General features: G+C 39.9%; 2 protein-coding genes across 3 annotated transcripts in view; one reads left to right on the top strand and one right to left on the bottom strand.

The window, feature by feature from the left end:
* Positions 1-86: 86 nt before the first annotated feature.
* RNF141 (ring finger protein 141) lies at positions 87-12,513 on the top strand. Of its 2 annotated transcripts, XM_031061546.1 has the most exons (6): positions 87-472; positions 1,670-1,869; positions 3,337-3,445; positions 4,420-4,601; positions 7,573-7,680; positions 9,259-12,513. In XM_031061546.1, the coding sequence occupies exons 2-6, from the start codon at positions 1,685-1,687 to the stop codon at positions 9,407-9,409; spliced, it is 735 nt and encodes a 244-aa protein (XP_030917406.1). In that variant the 5' UTR covers positions 87-472; positions 1,670-1,684; the 3' UTR covers positions 9,410-12,513. The 2 variants fall into 2 exon arrangements, with proteins under 2 accessions (XP_030917406.1, XP_005426523.1); XM_005426466.3 differs by lacking the exon at positions 87-472 and having other exon boundaries at positions 1,492-1,869.
* A 2,546-nt stretch (positions 12,514-15,059) lies between these two features.
* The window catches only part of AMPD3 (adenosine monophosphate deaminase 3), a 29,478-nt gene continuing 24,445 nt past the window's right edge, over positions 15,060-20,092 (bottom strand). Inside the window, exons 14-15 of the mRNA XM_005426465.3 lie at positions 19,474-19,584; positions 15,060-18,537 (exon numbers count right to left, since the gene is read on the bottom strand). Of these exons, the coding sequence (XP_005426522.1) occupies positions 18,361-18,537; positions 19,474-19,584 (288 nt within the window). The 3' untranslated portion in view covers positions 15,060-18,360. The remainder of the gene's footprint in view (positions 18,538-19,473; positions 19,585-20,092) is intronic.

Here is a 20,092-nt window from a genome sequence, read left to right as displayed (position 1 = left end):
GGGCCGTGAGGGGCCGCGCCCGGGCCCGTCCGCGCCGCTGGGGGCGCCTCGTGGGTCTGCGGATGACGCGGGGTGTGTGGGGTCTTGAAGGGTGGACAATAGGGAATATTTCATGGAGTGCCTTGTCGGAAGGGACTCACAGGGATCAAAGTCCAGCTCCTGGCCCTGCACAGGACAGCCCAAGATTCACCCTATGTGCCTGAGAGTGTTCTCCAAACGCTTCTTGAACTCTCTCAGGCTTGGTGCTGTGACCACTTCCCTGAGCAGCCTGTTCAGTGCTCCACCTCCCTCGGGGTGAAACTTTTCCCGATATCCAGTTTTGCAAACACCCTCGCAGGTGTTTCTCCCCAGACTTCTCAGTGCTGGGATTTAGGTGCGGAGCTCGGCAGCCCGCAGGAGGCACGGTGCTCCCTCAGAAGCTCGGGGGACACAAGGCCGGCAGGTCCGGGAGGAGGTGCCCGCAAGGTGACAGGTTGTGCTGCTGACGTGTGGGCTGGGCGTGTGCTCACCAAACACTCCCCGGAGAGCGGGGCGGGAGGCGGCTGGAGCCTTCTCGGGAAGGAGAAAAGTGGCTGGAGGGGGATCATGTGTGGGAACAGAATTTAGTCACAATTCCGGCCATAAATTGGAAGTTTATTGTGGTGAAATTGCACAGTACTTCAGTATCCTCGCTTGGTGTGCTGTGTTTTTCTCGCACCGTGGTGAGATCTCAAGAGCTGTAAATTTTGTTCTGGGCGGGGTTAAGCCCAAGTGCTGCTGCAGCTACCTGCAGGACAAAGTGCTGCTTTCTCTGTGGTGTCTCCCTTGAGGAGTTTGTAACACAGCTTATGTCAGACTGCTCCGTGTGTGATGTTCTGCAGTTCCCTTGCCCTCACAGACTTCCATCTGTAGAAGTCTTAAAAGGGCCTGACACAACTGGTTTGCTTGACAAACAATGAACTCTGCAAAGAGGCATTTTGGGGGAAGTCAAATGCAGGGGGATCAAGGGGAGTAAGTAGATAAATACTCAGAGGGCATGGCATTAATCTTCAGCAGACTTTTGGGGAAAAAGATTTGGGTGTGAAGGAAAGATGAAGTAATTTGGAGCTGGAGACATTTGAGCAAGTCAGTTCTGTAATACAGCCTGAAGTTGAGTGTTTTGTGTGGATAGGGAGGTCTCTAAATTGGTTTATACTGACATAGATTCCTTGGCTTACCAGTTTCAGAATGCTGTGAGAGTTCTTTTGATCTGCCAGTGTAAGTTTGATGTAAAAAAGCTGATTCCTAATGTGATGTCTATGTATAAACAGACACTGATGTGCTTATTTGCAGACATTCTGATATTCACACACACAAATATTTAGAATAAACAAAGACTGTCATAAATTACCTTTGTCATCTTAAGATTTTTTTTCCCATTCCATTGAATGTATTTATATATGTGTGTGTTGGAGCTGAATCTGTGTGGAAAGTTATCTCAGTTTAATATAAGTATTGCTGTAAGCAAAATAGTACATTTTTAGTAAGATTATAATGCCACATTCCAGACTCTTTGAAGTGTTCTGCATTGTTTCTGATCTAACTATTCAGTTACTTGTGTTAATTGTGGAATAATTACTGTAGGCTAAAAGAAAGTGAGGGAGTAGCCATTCACAAACACCCAAATGTAACTCTCAAATATTTTTGGCAGAGACTCTACAAGTGAATGAGAACTTCTCTCTGCAAAACTGAGGTGAAGAGCTTCACCATGGGTCAACAGATTTCAAACCACACACAAACTGTAATTAACAAGTTGCCAGAAAAAGTAGCAAAGCATGCCTCTTTGGTTCAAGAAAGTGGTTTCCTAACCTATGAAGAGTTTCTGGGAAGAGTAGCTGAACTCAATGATATGTAAGCCTTACTTTGCTTCTTTTTCTTTTTTTTTGGTGTGTTTTACAAAGACCACGTATGCAATATATTATTGTGTACTGACTAAGCCAGAACTGGCCTGATGGATTTGAAATTATCCTTCATTTCTTTATGTTTTTATAATGGTTGTAATTACACTTCAAAACTAAAGCCTTTTCTCCTCCTTAAATTCACTTCTCTGCAGTCCTCTTCTTCCAGCAAGTGTTGCTCTCTCTTAAAAGTTCACAAGAGGTGGTTTAGAGTCATCTTTTTGTTAGTGTCACCTATGTCCTTTATTGTTCTCCCTTCCACCTGAAGAGGCAATGCTACTTCCTCTCTGCTTGTCAGTTTGGGTAGGAAGGAGAAGCAGGAGCCTGGTAGGGACAGCAGATCTGTGTGAGGAGGGTGGCACCTGAGACAGAAATGTTGGTGACCATCCCTGCCACCTCTGCAGACATGCCAGGCTGCTCCTCATTAAGGATGAGATGTCTCTTACTGTCCCAAACCAGTGACCTAGATAATCCCAAACAAAAGGCTGCTTTTTTGTCAGATTTTTCATAGCCTGCCTTTTGCTAGACCGCTACAATGACAGTAAAAGGAAATGAGCAACAAAGCAGTGTTGTCATTTTTAGCCTGTATTTGTGGTATACAGTGAGAGTGATAAAATGAAGTGGAAATGCACACACACTGAATAAGGACTTTGTAATGCTTGCTGTTTAACTAAAACGTGAATTTGTATTCAGTTTAGAAATTATCTTGGAGAGGGTCGTACTTTCCTGAATAACCTTGAAAAACACACAGCTATCTTCTGGGTAGACACATAAATAGATTTTGAACAACATAACCTGATGTTTTGTCTGAGACTCCAGCCATATATTAGTATAATTCACTCCAAACTACTGTTATTCAAGTGGTTTCTTTCTCTCCAGTGTTTACTTAAGCCTGAATATACTCTGATTCTTATGGACTAGAATGTTGTGTCTGTGTTTCATTAAAGAAACAAATCTTAGATCACCTGACATGTTCACCTGACTACATCATTATTAATATATACTAACAAAAAGTCACCTCATCAGCATATGCTGGTACTCACAGGCTTTTTTTTTTACGTACCTGTTGAGGAAATAACCTTTTCAGACTGGAGACAAGATTTGTGATTAGTGTAATAAACAGTGAGAGGATATATGAATTTAAATGTCTGTGCAGTACACCTGCTTGCTGGTGCTGGATCAGAAGACTTGCACAACATTTTCTGAAGTTTGCTGTGCAGTTTAAAGTGAAATGGATTGTGTATTCAATGACATGCTAAGAAAGTCATACTCTGAAATTTGATGCCCCTGGGCAGTATTGCTAAAGTCTCTTTTAGGGATAGAGAGGAGACAGGTGAACCATAAATAATCGCACTTGGCTGAGGCTGCTGATCTTTGCAGGTCCAGCACGTGGCATTAAACTGATGTTGCTTTGTTTCAGTACTGCAAAATTGGCTTCTGGACAAGACAAACATCTGTTATTTGAAGTGCAGCCTGGGTCTGATTCTTCTGCTTTCTGGAAGGTGATCGTTAGGATAATATGTACCAAAGTAAGTGTGAACATTTTAATTTGATGGCCAGTTTGTATGCGCAGATTTGAGGACTGTCAGTTTTACTTGCTAAATCCAACACCTGCTACACGTGTTTTGATACAGATGATGTATTCAAAGATGCTGTTGGAGATAAATTAAGTCTAAATGCTAAGTTTCTGCAAAAACATGGCAACAAAAACATATTTATAACTAAGTTTAAAGGAGTGATGCCTTCCAGTGGAGCACTTAGGGCCCTTTAATTACAAATGCAGGTGATTTGTGAGGTCAAGTAATCAAATGGTACAACAAACTGCCAGCTGTAGATTTTGAAATTAGTAGTAGAAATTAATCAGGTCTTTCAGGCCTTATTAGTTGAGCTAGTGTGCCTGTACATAGCCTGATCCCTTAGAAAACCAATCTAAAGATTAAATGTTTTAATTTATGACAAAAACTTAGGAAATTTGCTCTAATGAGGAGATTTCCCCCTCTCTATCCTGTCATTAAAGGTAAAGTCCTTTAATGATCCTGAGTCCCCTGAACAATCTTAACATGTGGTTAAACAAGCCAACCCTCAAACTCTGTTTGAAACCAACAGTTGGTACTTTTCTGTTTACTCCTAGTTTTCATTAAGGCAGCCATCACTGTAGGCAATTTTAAGTTCAGATATCATATGACTGATTTTCCTGTGCTTGGTTCTAAGTTCAGCCCATTTCTTTGGGTGTTAGGTCCCTACTCACACCTGAATCCATTTGAGTAGTGATGGCAATTGCCTTGCCTAAAATTATGGTGCTGCCTGTGGTGTTCCTGACTGCAACAGCTATGAGCAGTCCTGACTCTTGCTGAGGCAGATTGCAGCTTGTTAATGTGGTGAAGGACGCTTAGGAAGGAAGGAGACTACTGCTTTACATGAGAACTGCAGTGCTGTACAAACATTCTGAGCAATGCCAAGTTAAAAGCTGATAAGTAATTGTAAACAATTCTCATATCTTAAGATAAATAAAACAAGTGGCATCGTGGAAGCTTCCAGAATCTTGAACTTATATCAGTTCACTCAACTTTATAAAGACATCACCAGTCAAGCAGCAGGAGTTCTTGCACAGAGTGATACTTCTGAAGAAGCTGCCGAGAGCTGGAGGTCTCTGTCTTCGTGTCAGGCCAGCTTGTGGATGGGAAGGTATTTTGATACACAGTTACAGCATAAGCATTTTGGGAGTTGTGCTTCAAACCTGAACTGCAAATACCTGCTGGTTCTTGATAGCTGCAGAGCTTTGTACCATCACAGACAGGAACAGACACTTTCCCTTGCACCAAGGGAGCTGCAGTGCGCTTGGGTTAAATCCTGAAATATGGTGTTACCATACCTTAGCTTCAGAACAACCCCTTTAGAGATCAGTTCTAGTAGAAACATAGTATGTGTTGAATGTCCTGAATAAGGGAACAGGAGGAAACGGAATCAGCTGCAGCTACAAATCCAGGGGGTTTGACAGTGTTTGTTTAAACAGATTTTGTTATTGTTCCACTTAAACTTTCTCTTCCTCTTACATTTTGGCATGTGGAAGTTCCCATCTGTTGGAACTAGAAACCCATCCATTATGGTAATAATTTAACTTGCAAGACTGGAAAAATGTGAATTGTCTCACTCATGTTGACCTGCTTTGTTAACCAGAGGAAAAACAAAAGACTGAGGTCAACACCTGCAATAGCTTGAGTTCAAACTGAATGTAAAAGCAAAGAAGCCTGTCACCCTTTCCCTGTGTGGAGGTGTTGCTGCTACCAGTAATTCCTTACTTTTCCTGAATAATTTCATGGTTCTACCTCCGTTTAAAGTGAGATAGAGCTAGGTTTTACTAGAAAAGGTAGTAAACGGTAGAGTTCTCTATGTTCACCAGTGAAGAGCTGGCAGCCAGGTATTTTAATGAAACAGCCTGAGCGTCACTCTTCAGCTGTTGAAAGGAAAAAGGGGTCACCTCCGTTGTCACTCCACAGAGCCCTCTGGTTTTTCTAAGTAAGGTATTATTTTAATTTAATTTCCTGTAAATCATGAACATGTTTGCAAAAGAACAGGAAAATTGCTTTCTCAAGGTTATACCAGAACACACATTTTTCTGGAAATGGTCTTTTGCTTCAAACAGGCAATCAAACAACATAGACCCCAGATACTTTGGCAGAACAGCTTCATATATTGCTAAAGTCAATGAGGAGAATAAAATATTTCCTATATGAGTTTCCTTTTCAGTTTTTCAGACTTGGAGACAGAGGAGATGAGCATCCTTCTTGTTTGTAAACTTCATTACTTGAGGCAATATCAGTCACAAATAAAAACAGGGTATACTTTGCTAATATGAGGCAGTTTGGTGAGCTTGTGTCTTAGCCAAGTTTTTCAAGTTACTAGGGAAAATATAAGCTGAAGCACCTTCCAGATTTCTACACCAATGAAATCTTTTGTATATTTTTCTGTGATAATCACCCATTTGCCTCAGTTCTTCTCACCTTCAGTCATTTTTCAGCTCTGCAAAATTAGCCCTCACTATTTAAAAATAGCAAGTGTTATCTGTTCAATTCTTCTTAACTTTTTCCCCTAGAGTAATACCCCATATCTCTACAACATCCACTTCCTATTCAGAGCATTCAAAATATGCCTAAGTGGTTTATGCTTTCTGATAACAAAGAGATAAGCATTTCCTTTGTCTGTCACTCCTTTATTTTACTGTTTCTTCAGGAACTTAGTACTGTGACTAAAGCTGACTTTCAGAAGCTTTATAAATAGGCCTTCTATAATTGATTGTATAGACACCAGCAAATCTCAAAAATTCAAGTGCTATTAAAGGTTAGTACTGAGAATTGCATGGGGGAGAAAAATGAGAAGGGAACAGGTCTAAAGGACACAGTGAGCAGGCTTGGAAATTGTTGTACTCATTGTATGCAAACTGCCCTCTGTAAAAAAAAAATCTGTCATTTTAAAGTAATTTCTCCAAAAGCAAATTGAAAAGGAAACCCCAAGGGCCTACTGAAAGATAAAACAAAGGCATATTGACTGCTGTTCAGTAGGTGGCTATTCTGTACAGGTCAAAAATGAATCTGTATTTGACAAGCTGCCCTAGATACCTAAGCAAAAATGGTCTGGTCAATAGTTATTAAGGTGGACTAACTCCTGAAATGCTATTTTTTTCTAGAATGCTATCTCTGTCCCTCAGGTCAGAACAAGGATTCCCAAATTAGGGTTTTTGGAAAACCCAGGCATTTTAGAACACTTCCTTTGTTGTTTTGGAAGTGAGCTGTGACTGTAAAATTGCAAACTTTACATGTCTGGTTAGGCCAGTGAAAGCTGAGGATGCTCTGCACCTTTTTGCCCTTGAGAAGTCTTGATGGTGCCAGTATTTGAGATACTCCTGATAAGAATATTAGATGAAGATATCTGATATTTGGGAAAAAGATATAAAATGTCAGCATCTATCTTGGGTAGTGAGATAATTTTTAAGCTTCTCCACCAACAGAAACACCTGGGAGTTTGACTGGAAAAGCTGTGGTAACAGTCATCTTGAGAGTCCTAATTTGAGGAGCATTCATATGGGGCATATGGCAAGCTAAAATCAGCCTTTTCAATCTAGGGAGTAGTTCAGCTCCTGGCATTTTAATGCCATGTGGAATGAGTGAACTGCATTCTGGTAGTGATCCTCTTGACATGCACGTTTTTGTCTAGGATATAAACCAGCACACAGAAATTTGGCAAAGTTCATTATGAATTAGTTCAGCCTGAGGTGCAGTGACTGGAAGGCAGGTTCTTCTCCTGCCTTTAGTGTAAACAATGTTTCTGTTCTGCCCAGTCATGTGATACAAAGCAGTTACATCTCCTCACACTTCCTTGTTGCTATGAAAAGGGATTTACAGAACCCTTGACAACACCAAAAGCACCTGATACAAATACTGGCACAAAAACCTGACACAAAAAATAAATGCACATTCTGGCTTAGTTTAGTTCACTGCTGACATAGGCTGGGATGACCTAAGTAGTCCATTCACAAATTAAAAGCACAGGTGTTTCTTTCTGGCCATCACTAATTATTATGAAAAATGTAGTAATTGTTATAGTTACTGGGGCATAAATATCAAACATCTGGAAGAAAACAGTGTCTTCTCTTCTGCAGGGTTAAACAGCTGACAGATGAAGAGGAATGTTGCATCTGCATGGATGGGCGCGCTGATCTAATCCTGCCGTGTGCTCACAGTTTCTGCCAGAAATGCATTGACAAATGGTAATATAGATAAAAGAACATTAATTATTTTATAGTATGCATGTTTCAGTTTGATTTGACAGATTCTATGGTTGCCATATAATTTAAAATTGAGTAAAAGCAGACTGAAGCAGAAGGAAGGCAGGAAATTTTGTAAAAAAGAGATGTGAAAACGCTGTTCATCATTTGTTTTTGTAATTTCTTACATCTTTTTATTCTTCTAAAATTGAATTGTTACAGTCTTGCTTAGAAACTTGAGAAGATGGTATGTGCAGATGCTGTCATGTTATGCTTCACAAATCTCATTTAAGGCTTGTTAAGACTGTGCAAATATGAAGACAAGTTGGACTGTCTGTCACTTACTTGGGAAATAACTATCAGGGAGGCTTTTTCCATATGTTATGCTTTCCCTTCAGATAAATAGCATACAATTTACTGATTTAACTATATCAGACTCTTCCAGAAAGATATTTCTTCTCAATGGCAGCACCTTCAAATTTATAACAATGTATAAAATGTGTAGCTTACAATGTTCAGCTTCACAGTAAATTGAACACCTTTTCAGCTTCTGCATCTCTGATACACCAGTTCTTGGAAAAGCGGGAGAGAAGAATTCCTTTGTGGAGGAACAGAGTTCTTGTCTGACCATGCAGGCCTTCAAGGACTAGGGAAGTGTTCTAGCAGTCTGGCATTAGGGGACACAGACCTGCTTGTTAAAAAAGGGTTTTTTTGGATAGTTAATGCAAATGGGTTTACACATAATTTGTGGATAAGAATTTGTTTTGTGGCTTTTTGAAATACTTAACAGGGAAGTTACTCTTGTAACAAACACCAGGCTTCCACAAGGAACAAACATAGTAAAAATCACTGGATCTCAGAATACAGCAAGTAATTTCTCTCTTCTGGGAAAATGTCCTTACATCTATCAGCAGGACAGGGCTTAGTCTAGTAACTGTGCCGGAGAGTGGATTATACTCTGCTTTGGCTGATGAATCAGCTGAACTCCTCACTAAGTTCCAGCTGCACCGTGATTTTTTTTTTGGTCTGCAGTTTTTAAGGTTGATCTCCTCTTAATTAAGGCATAACAGAGGCTTCCACCTCAAACATAAGTGTTGGGGACCCCTGAGAGGGAGTTGGGCCTCCAAGGGACCAGTTCTAAACCTCTGTGGACTGCATGACCCAGGAAAAGGCTCCTTCTTCTCTTTATCTAGGAAGCCTGTGGAGATTGGTTTCTAAGGACCTCAGCTGAATTCCTGAAGATAGGAAGAATTAATTTAGACAGTGAATTTCCATTTAAACTTTCTGGCCAGGTAGCCAGATGTATCCTGTCTGATCTGAGCAAAGGATTAGGAGGAACATGATTCCAAATTTTCACTCAAAGAATGGAGCTGCATTCAGAAGTCTTCCTCACAAAGAAAGAAGTTCTTAAACAAACAAAATAGTTAGGTGGCTTAATCCAGTTAATGTGATCATTCTTGAAGTTCTCACTGGGTTGGTTTTTGTTTGGGTTTTGTTTGTCCTTTTGGGGGCTCTTTTGGCTTTTTCTGGCCAGCAAAAGACCATCAGTGAAAACCGCTCATTTCTGTGCCTTCCTAACAGGAGTGACCGCCACAGAAACTGTCCCGTGTGCCGCCGGCAGGTGACTGGGGCAGGAGACTCCTGGGTGGTGTCAGAGGCCCCTACAGAAGATGACATTGCCACTTACATCCTTAACATGGTGGATGAGGCTGGGCAGCCCCACAGACCCTGACCCTGCCCACAGGCTGATCGTGGCAGAACCACTTGAGGCTTTTGTTTTCCCCAGCGTCTGGTTTTACCTGTCCTTGACGTTCTTCCACAGTCTGTCCTTCCCTTCTCCTCTTGGCTGCTGTGAGTCTGCGCTGCTCTCCTAAAGCACAGGGGATCTGAGCAAGTCTCTGTGTGTGCAGTCCTCGTTATTGAACTGTTCTTTCAGCAAACTCTTGGATCGTTAACACAGTTTACTTAACAACAACGTTTGATATTAATTAACAGTTCAACTACTTGATGAAGCAACTTGTAACAGCACAACTACAACTGCAAACTGCTGTTTGAGCATCACAGTGTACTGCTACAGAGATGAACCGTGGCAGATGGCTTGACCTCACAGTTCCTACCCTTCAAAGCAGTCCCTTATTCACAACTAATGTGAATAAAGATGATCAGTTAGCACTAGTGGTTATTAATTTGAAATTTTACTGTTGATACTTGAAGATGTCCCACTGCCTGTTCTTCAGTAGGAAGTTATTGCTGCTCTTAGCATTTACAGATACTTAATCTGATCTGTTATGACTTTTAGTATTAATTATTTTAAATCTGTTTTTGAGAGTGTAGGCAGGTCTGTAAATGTACTTGTGCACTTCCCCTTATTCTTCTAACAAGACTTATCTCTTAGAATATTTTTTTAAATGTGATGTTTAGCATAGTCTTATTAGCTTGGAAACATTAGACAGTTTCGAACACAATCCTAAAAGTAGTAAATCAGCTTCAGTAGTTTTTGATAAAGAACAGCTAAAATTATTTCTAAACATTGGGCATATCTGAAGAGAATGCCTTTATTTGAATTAGCACTTAAGGTGTAGTTTAGTCTGATGCTGTGGCTTTATCTACTCCTTTTGAGTTTTTGAAGTGATGAGATCAGAGTTAAAAGGTATATGAAGAGCTACAAGTAATCTAAGTAAGGGTGCTCTACTTAATATCTACAAGTGCAATATGCTTTTATGTAGCAGAGGGAAACTTCTTTAACAATAATGTGGCTTGGAGCAAGATGCACATGTAACAGCTTGGAAAAGGGATATCTCAACTGGAGTGCAACAGTATTTTGTGTTTAGCAGAATAAAGTCTTTAAGAGCTGAGTTTAGACAGTCTAAAATTGTTAGTATTCAGGAAACCCATCTTAAGCCTCTTGTGCATAAATAGTGTTATGGAAATGAGTGGCTATTGTAGAGAATTAATTTTATATATATATATATGTATATTAACAAATACTACTTTTTCTCACTCAGTAACCTCAAGTTAAAATATTCAAGTGTAGCATTTGAAGGAATAACAGCATAAATCTTGCTTACTGTGAGACTGCATTTTTCCTTACCATACCTGTTAAAATTCCATGATGCCATAAGGCTTAAGTCCTTTGTCACAGACAGGTTCTGAACTAAAAGGCATGTGCACATGCAGATGTGCACATTTAGGTTATTTTTCTTAATTGGCTGCAAAATAACTTAAATACATCAATTTGTTAAAGAATGTGCACAGAGTATGGCACCTGTTTGAGCTTGGCTTGTGACATCATTGTCAGATTTATCATAGGTTTTAAGACAGAGAAGCAACGTACCCTTCGTGTGTCTGTCATCCGAGAGCCAGTATGGCTTAGTGTGTAAATCTGTATTTAGCTATGGAAAAATCATTTGAGGGGTGTATATAGCTGAGAACTCTTTTTTTTTCCCCTTTCTTAAGCCATTGATAGCAATGAGATATTCTTCAGTAGTAAATGTAGAGTGTTTGGTTGCATAAAGGCGGTTGTTGTTTGGGCTCGAAATCTTTACTGGCCCAGGATTTCCCACTAAAACATGTGCAGATGTTCCTAATAATGCACCAGTTTGGTTTCTTTTTGCTTTTTGAGCTTGCATTAGTCCATATTCAGAACTTTCAGATAATCTTTGAATTTTTTAAACCTTTTATATCACTGGAACAGAAAGAGCATCTAAATGAAAGACTTAAGCTAACTTTATTTTTCAAGTACTTCAAGAATTATACTTCTGAACTGAGATTTTATAAGTTAACTTTCTGCTGAGAACTTACATGAACTTCTTAAAATGTAATTTTATAATGATGCAAACAAGTTGTTAATTGCAGCATAATGACAATTACAATATAAACTAATGCAAAAATTATTTAAATAGTGAAAAAGTAAACTTTGTATTCTGTACAGCTTTTTTAAATTAAGTTGCTGTAATTCACACTGCTGTGATGTAGATACTGTAATGTGTGCCTTGTAAAATATATGTACTGTATGTTATATGGAGAAATAGATACTTTAATACTGAAAACCTAGTAATTTGGTACTGGTTGGTATTACTTAGTCTGAAGTGCAACATTTAGCAAACAATTTTGGAAAAGGAATCCATTGGCACGGACATGGCAATGAGTTCCAGAAGCTAGACCTTGAAAATGTGAATTACTGCAAATAGCTGTTGGTGGGGGGCATTAGAATAAATTAACTTTCTTGTGTTAAGTGAACATTTCTTACAGGTTTAATGTGAAATTGTAATTTAAACATTAGAGATGGTATTAATAGCTAAGAACATTCCACTATATTAAACTTTGTGTATGAATTGTGCAATAAAGTTACTTTGGAAGAAATGTTAGAGTTCTTTTAAGCTTAAGGAATCTCTTGGCTTTAGTACCACAGAATTGTGAAAACTGAATTTTGATCCAAATACAATTGCATTGTACAGGGGGTGTGGTTAAAAGTGTGGCAGTGTGAGTCAGAGCTCTCTTTAACTTTGAAGGGTTGTATCAAGAAGGCACCTCCATGCAGCTCTGCAAAAAAAGAAACTGGCTCTGATTTGACCTCTTCTAGGTACACAAATAAATTGGGACATTCTGAGATTATGGGAAAAATTAAACAACTCTAATTCTTAGAGGACAATATTGAGGAGCGTGTTTGTTTGGGGAAAGGATTTTTATTTTCAGAGAAGCGTGATACACTTTTACCCCAAGTAATTTCATCATGTTTCTGATGATATTTTAAAGTTTAAGAATGCTATGGTTTGGAGTATTTTTTCTTAATTTTGCCTCGTTTTATGTAAGAATTAAAATATGTAATTAATGTAACTCTTTCCTCTGTCTAGTTACATGTCTTATCTGTTTGGATCTTTCAAAGCCAAGGCAGAAATGGGAGCAGAATTCATTAACAGATCAGGAAATTAGAATTGATAAAATGACCAGTTGACAGGCACAGCAGGAGGTAGGTGTACCAGAGTGATTAGCAAAGCTTTATATTTACTAGGTTTCAAGTTTAGGTACCATATCAGTGTGATGGGCTGTTTTTTGTTTGTTTGTTTGTTTGTTTTGTGGTTTTTTGTGGGAAATGGTGTATTTACCTTCCTTATCTTTCCTTTAAAGAAAATTCTATACATAATTAGAAAGGTCTTTTAATCCATACTCTTTCCAGTTCTGGAAACCAGGCCAACCACTGAGATCTCTGTGTTACAGGTTTGAACTGAGCTGTTCAATCCCACCCCTGTAGAGCTGTATGTGCCAAATGCTTTATTTTTGGAAGGAACATACTGGCCATAGTTCTTTGTGCTTTGCATCCAGCTAGATCCTGGAAGAACAGCCCCCTCAGGGAGCCCTAAGGATGTTTGATGTAAGTAGGAGCTGTATGTTAACCTGCCTGGCCTTAATCCTTACACTGCATATACACAATGCTTTAATTTTTATTCACACACACTCTGTAATGGAAATAATATGACAGTAATGAAGTATTTTCTTTGGGCTTCTATTGTTGAATCATCCTTGAATATAACTTGCCAGAGGTTTTATTCTCACCTGTTTTAAGTGGGTGAACAGAATTTTGCTTTATGAGTGTGTCTTAAACATCAGTCATTTCAATTTTTGTTAACTGTCATTTCTTCCAATGCTTGATTCCAAGGCATAGAATTTATCATACAGCAATATTCTTTAAGGACTGAAAACTTTTCCTGCTGGGAATTAGCCTGGATGGGGCTGTGTGCTTTCCAGTGACCACAGTGTGTGATCACCAGGTAATGTTTTGCTCTGAGCCAGCCAATGTTACAGCCATGAGGGATGGGACAGCACATTCTGCTTTTGTGTCTGAGCTGCCAAAATGTTCCTTAGCAGATCTTTACTTACCTCACTAACCCATCAAATTTCACTGGGCATGGGATTTGTAGGTTTAATATTAGAAGGAATTATCAGTTTTGTGAACTTCGATAGAACTTTGCACTGTGTGTCTGCTGGAATGAAGAATACAATCCAATAGGTGATTAAATGAGCACTCTTCTTTAGTTCAAAGTGCTATTTAAAAATGCTAGGTGTTTTCACAAAGTAAACCTAAAGTATTTGGAAATCTGCACCTCTGAAATTTATAAGTGTAAGAAGGTAGGTGTTTGATACAACAATCTGTGCTTCCACGCTGATGTGGTTCTGACCCATTTTAACAGACCTTCAAAAACTACTTTTTATGTGAGACCTGTCAGTCATGGTGAATGACTAATGAAGCAGTGGTGTTGGTGTCTCAGTATTATACAGACTGTGCTGTTTAACAGTGGTGTTCAGTGCTTTGAGAGGTGTGGGGGAGAAATGCACATGTTATTATATGGTGTAAGAGTTCTACTGTCATCACATTGCAAGGGTTCCATGTTGCTAGTTTCGTACCTCCTTGATGTTTCTTGTAGGCAGCTCCTCTAGGCACTGACTCATCCTTGCAGTAGTCAACTGACTCCAGTCCCCTCAACCAACCAATCCACTCTTTTATAACACTCTTCTGATTGGCTACAGGTGCAGCCTGTTAAAATCAGGCCTGCTCCTAATCCCTAATAATTGGCTCAGCTGCAACTCTTTAGGGGGTAAGATTAGTTTCTATACTACCTTTATTTACTTATGTTCTATCCCCCTACATGCACATTTCTCAGTTACAGATGAACCTGTACTCCTGTGCTTCACCAGTGCTGCTCGTGTACAGAACTAAAGTTTGTGTACTGAAAGGGATGGTGTTCTAATCTTAATCTAAAAATCTTGACTCCCTTTCATACTGAAGTGTTTTGTGTTATGCTTTTCCTCAAAAGTCATGGTGACTGTAGCAGAAGATCTGTGTTGATACTATTTATTTAAATCTGTCATTTGTTGGCTTCTTAGTTGGGTTTTGTCAGATAAATCTGTTGTGTGTGCTCACAAAATCACAGAACCTTGAACTGCTCTGCCCTGAGGGTCAGGGCTGCTTTCCTGCTCCCAGGCTGGGTGCCTTGACTCTCAGCTCAATATCCACATGAGGCTCCGGGATCAGCAGGAGCTGCTGCGTGCCCCACCCTGGGGCCCAGCTTGGATGAGCAGGGAAGCAGGGGGAGCACCAAGAGACAGTGGGGGCAGCAATGCAATTTCACTTTCAGAACTTTATGCCAGATCTGAATGGTTGGTTTGCATTAATACTGAATTGTTTTAAGCCAGATAAGCCTTTAGCCTTTTCTAAATAGTTCTCACTGTCTTCCCTATCTCCACTGGGCTTTTTTTTTTCAGTTTTCATGCTTTATTTACATTTAGTCAATTTAATTGCACATGGTTTTAGTTCTCCTTAAATGTGGAGATTGAGAGGAGCTACATTTTTTTTGATAGATATACACACAAAATCCATAACCATATTCTTTTACAATTCATTCATTAGTGTAATGTTTAATGCTTCCACAAGAGGCAAAAGATAAACATCATGTAACTCAGGCACAGAAAGAAAAAGCAGTTTTTACAGACATCTTTTTAGACTTGGATTTTAACTAGGCAAAGAGAACAGAAATGTTTACCCACACATAAAGAACAATTATATGAGACCATAAGGTGGCTCTGGGCTGTGAAAAAAAAATGTATTCTCCAGTAGCAGAGCAAATGCTTTAAGTTTGCTAAAGTAACAGAACAGAAAGAAATGTTCAGGTGGATAGGTTGTAAACATCAAATAACCATAACTAACCATTTCAGGTTGAAAGTATAAAATGCTTTTCAACCAACAGATTTAAGGAAGCCTTGAATAACATTTGAACCTCTCTCCTAATGAAGTAAAGAGCAAGTAGGATGGTCCTCCATCCTGCAGCAGTACTTACCCAGTTGCCACCTGCAGTGATGTTCTTCCAGCCCCTGAGTCAAACCAGCTGTGTTCTAACCAGGTTTGACCTCAGCACAGCTGGGGGGATCAGCCACTGCCCTGTCCTGCACTGGTGTCTGTATGCACAGCAGTGATTTGGGCTGCATCTGTCTTTTCATTCCAGCCACAGCCTGAGCCCTCAAGGTTACTCTGAACAGCCTCACATTAGCACAAAAGTGCAACTTTAAAAAAACAAAACAAGGCAAAGCTTAAGAACTGAACTTGGCAATCAGTAACATTTGCCCAATTAAAGGGTGACCAGGAGAAATGTAGTAGTGGAAGCTTGAAAGGATGTCTGTTTATATTTCCCCAAATAAAATGCTCTAAGCCCAAATTCCCTTTGAAAGCAGCAGACAAGAAAGCACAGAAAGCAGAACTTGTGGTCATGATCACTTATGTGTTACTGTGGTTATTGTCAGAATCACAGTTACTGTCCATTCACTGAATATGCAATCCAGTTGTTTTTTTTTTCAATAACAGCTACAGACCTATTAGAACCTGAGGTAAGGAAAGCTGAAAATGTATTAAATATATACACAAATTTGGTGTAATTTTAAGGAAACTAAAAAAAACATGTAAGCGACAACAAAAGCAGCACTAATAGGTGAAACTACCCAAGTAAAGCAATGTTCATCAGATGGAAATACTTAAAACTGAAATTTTTCATACCAAGCATGTTGCTTATTTAGCCTGGATGCAGATGTTTTTCCCAAATAATGTTATGTTGATAACAGTTTATTAGGAAGTTGTACTGATGAAAACAAGACATTTGCATTTGATGCAGCTGAACAGCTTAAACCACTTTCTCAGACTTCATCCTAAACAAATGACACCAATCCTGAGACTGCATTCTGTGAGCTGCTAAAGTTCCCAACAGTGAGGCTGACAGGGGCTGCTGACAGAACTTGGGAATATTTTATTCTCATACAGCTGGACAGCATAATGTGGTTTCACATGATTTTAGGAGTAGAAGGAACACAAAATGTGGCACATTGCAGTCATTAGGCTGGGGCACTGAAGAGCAGAAGTCAAATTCCCATCACCTGTCTGCAGCCCTGGTTTTGGATGAAAAGCCTCTGCAATCAGTGCAGCTCCCTCTGCATAACATTGGCTAACTGTGATGCTAAGTGGATGGCCAGAGCTCTCCCTCTTGTGCCTTGTACTCCTCTCAGAGCAGCCTTAATTCCAGGCTGATTCCTGACATCTTTAGGTTTATCTCTCTCTTGGGGTGTTATTGCAAGGCTGCACAGCTATAGGAGGCGATAAGGAATTCATCCTTCCCCGACTTTAGTGCCATTTCCTTGCTCAGGAGAAGGGCCTGGCCTAGGAAATAGAAGTGGCACAAGACATCTGGCTGAGCACAACATGCAGGGCTCAAAGTCAGGTGAACCTTGATGGGCTAGTATCAGTTACTGGCTTTTTATGCATTAATGCTGAATGCCTGTTTGAAGAAGCCCAGTGTCCCTGTGCAGGATCTTAGAGAGCAGGGGTCTAACCCTGGGCTCAGACCTGCCTCAGGGACTGCAGGCCTTTGAACTGAGTTGCTCTGCTGGACTCACAGGCATCCACACCCTCTGCTTCTGCAGCCTCGAGTCTTTTTTGGTGTGAAACTGTGTGCAGCTTCTACAGTACATAGCTGCCATCATGTTATCACCTTTAATCCTTTCTGAAGTACTGTGTCATAAAGATGATGAAACCGAAAGAAGGCTGAAAGTGATAAATACTCCAGTAGCTGTATTTTACTAACCACTTCCTCATAAATAAATAGTTTAACATAACATACCATGATTTGAAATGACAGATTTCAAGTGGGCTGGCTTCTGTATAAATAGACAGCTTGACTTCCCATTCAGCTGTAGTTGACTAAAATACAGACTAAAACAAATGTGTAAAAATATGTCAGAAGTAGGACCAGAACCAGGTCTGGCATTTCTACCACTGATTCATAAGAACACTTCCCTTTTTCAAGTAAAAAAATTCTCTTTACATGCAACCAGAATTATCTGCATAAATTTCTAAGTAATTTGAACGGGCATATCCACATATTCTCATTACAAAGCAATAAAAAAGTCTTCTCAACTTTCAAGGCAAAATTTTCTTGATATAATTGGACTCATTACAATCTATAATAGTGATTTTGACATGATGTTTTCCATTTGCTAGATTAAAAAGCATTCATCTGCTGTTCTTCACTGACATCATACATAACAACAGGAATTAATTAGTCATTGAACAAGATTACCCGATGTTGGCTTTTCTTGTTTTCCAATGTAACTGCTGAAACATTGAGTTAAAAACTGTGTCAGAACACCTTCCAGAATGAAAGGGTAGCCTCAAAATTCTGCACCCCATAAAAAATGCTAATGAAAAAAAAGGGTTAAACTTAAAAGTGTTAAAAGCCATGACTGGTATTGGGACTTGCAGGACCAACCCAGGTGGGTGCATGCTGTCAGCATCTGCAGGATCTTCAAGTGCACAGCACAGCTGCTCTACAGATACTCTCTCTGGTTTCCCAGGCTACACAGCAGGGCACAGTTAAGACAGTATGAAACAAATAGTACATGATTCTGAGTTTGCATTTAATATTTACAGCAATCTTAAAAAGCCTGATGTTGGTAGAAACTGAAATCTTTGTAACGAGAATAACGCAGTAACAGGTGACGGCAAACACTGTTTACCTTCCACAGATACTCCCTTTGTCTCTGTACTGTTCAGTTATGTCTCTGTAGCATCAAAGACAGGTGGTTTGAGGTTAATTAGCATCTTATCCTGCTTAAGAGGAACATATCCTGGTTTCTCTGAGTTTGTTACTACTTGGCCAGAGTAGAAATATCTTCTGTTCTCATGGCATCAGCCAGGAAGCTGAGTTCATTGCACAGAGTCTCGTACCTGAAGGCCATCCGGATCTGGGCAACATTTGTCTTTCGAATGTCATTTCCTTCAGGCCCTTCCTTGCAATAATTCACCCCTAAGAATTTCTGCTTTTCCTGTGAATGGGATTAAAAGTCAAAAGGAAGAAGTCAGTTCAACTGCTTTGACTTATTGCAGAAATAAGTGTTAGCTGAATGAGTCCAGCACAAGTGAAAAGAGCAGTTTCAACCAGCTGGCCGTTGAACTCTTCCTCAGAGTCTTAACCAGTTTAGGAGATTTTAAGGCCAAAGTTTATCCATATAATCACTGAAAAGTACACTCAGTCTGGCTTGCTAAACCCCTCTGTGTTAGTGTTCAGCCTTCACTGCCACATCTTGCATGTTGAGAGGGCGAAAAGAGGCTTAGGTCTCTTCTGTTGCTTAAATGTCACACAAGAGGAAAATGAGTAGTTGTCAGCAGGGAATACTGGAAGAAGCAACAGAATATACTCATGAAGCCCCTTCAAATACCAGTTCCTTCAGAGAAATGTTCAAAAGTGACACAGAAGAGAGAATGCTCTAAAGTAAGTCCTAGAGAAAGCCTTGGCTGTATAAAATCTTCAAGCCAAAAGGGAATTTAATCTAATCTGACTGCCTATCTAAACCAGAATATTTTCTGTAGTACTCCCTTTTAAGTAAAAAAACATGTCTTACTTATGACAGACAGTTTGTTTTTACTTAATGCTAAGACATGATGCAGAAAATCACTGGCAGAAGGATATCACCCAAATAATTAAAAGTTTGTAACTGGAAGGAGAACTGAGTATAAACAGATATCTGGTCTCTCTATGTATTTTAAGAATTCCAAAACAAAGCTAATGGGGAAAAGTAATATTAATACTTTGCTTGTAATGTAAGACTGCATAGCAGATAGTTTGTGACTATTTATGGAAAAGAGGACAGAAATGAGCCCAAATCCATCACTCAGCACCTGCTATTCAGTGCTCAGACTATTGACTTTTGGGTTTCTACTTGCCTTAATATTCACAGGAGAGGTTTTCCAGCCATACTTACCTTATCTGACAATCCACTCTGTAGAACGCTGTTTCTTGCTATTTCACACAAGTCACACGTGCTTAGTTTCCACACCTGGGCTGCAATAGCATATTCTTCCATGAGAGCTTCCTGCAGCACCAAAATACATTTGAGATTAAATTATATGTAAATAAGATATAAATGGGGATACGTATTCATTACTAGTAAGGATTTTATACATGCTCTTTAGACAGCTGTGAAAAATTAGAAGTTTGAAACTTTAAAATCACAACTACCATGAAAAGAAGTGTTAATTTCAAATTTCCCAAGGACTACTGGTTAATAATTAATAGGCACTGGGTATCCAGTTAGCTTAGTCTAAGAAATTGCAGCCTGCAGTCCAGATCCTTGGAGGCATTTCTTAGGCAATTCCAAAGGAGCCCCCATGGTACACAAACCCCCTGGAGCACTCAGTTGTAAAGTCTGAGTGATTTTGCACATGGACAGGTAGCAGGACAATTTCTCCCTCCAGCCCTGCCCCGAGGGGCGGGCGGGTGTGGCCCCGGCGGGCTGGCCCAGCCCAGGACCGTGCAGGCTCCGTGTGACACCACCCGTGTCCCGGGCTGGCGGCAGCTCCGTGTCCCGGGCCAGCAGCCAG

Source organism: Geospiza fortis, unplaced genomic scaffold (assembly GCF_000277835.1).
Source record: "Geospiza fortis unplaced genomic scaffold, GeoFor_1.0 scaffold450, whole genome shotgun sequence".
Classification (NCBI taxonomy): Eukaryota; Metazoa; Chordata; class Aves; order Passeriformes; family Thraupidae; genus Geospiza; species Geospiza fortis.
Note: the sequence above shows the minus strand (reverse complement) of the source record. Positions and strands in the feature narration are given on the sequence as shown.

Excerpts from the sequence above, each read along its gene's own strand:
- RNF141 (XM_031061546.1), top strand. The coding sequence starts at position 1,685 with ATGAGAACTTCTCTCTGCAAAACTGAGGTGAAGAGCTTCACCATGGGT. Across the intron at positions 1,870-3,336 it reads GTAGCTGAACTCAATGATAT|TACTGCAAAATTGGCTTCTG; the intron begins GTAAGCCTTACT and ends GCTTTGTTTCAG. Across the intron at positions 3,446-4,419 it reads TTAGGATAATATGTACCAAA|ATAAATAAAACAAGTGGCAT; the intron begins GTAAGTGTGAAC and ends TCATATCTTAAG.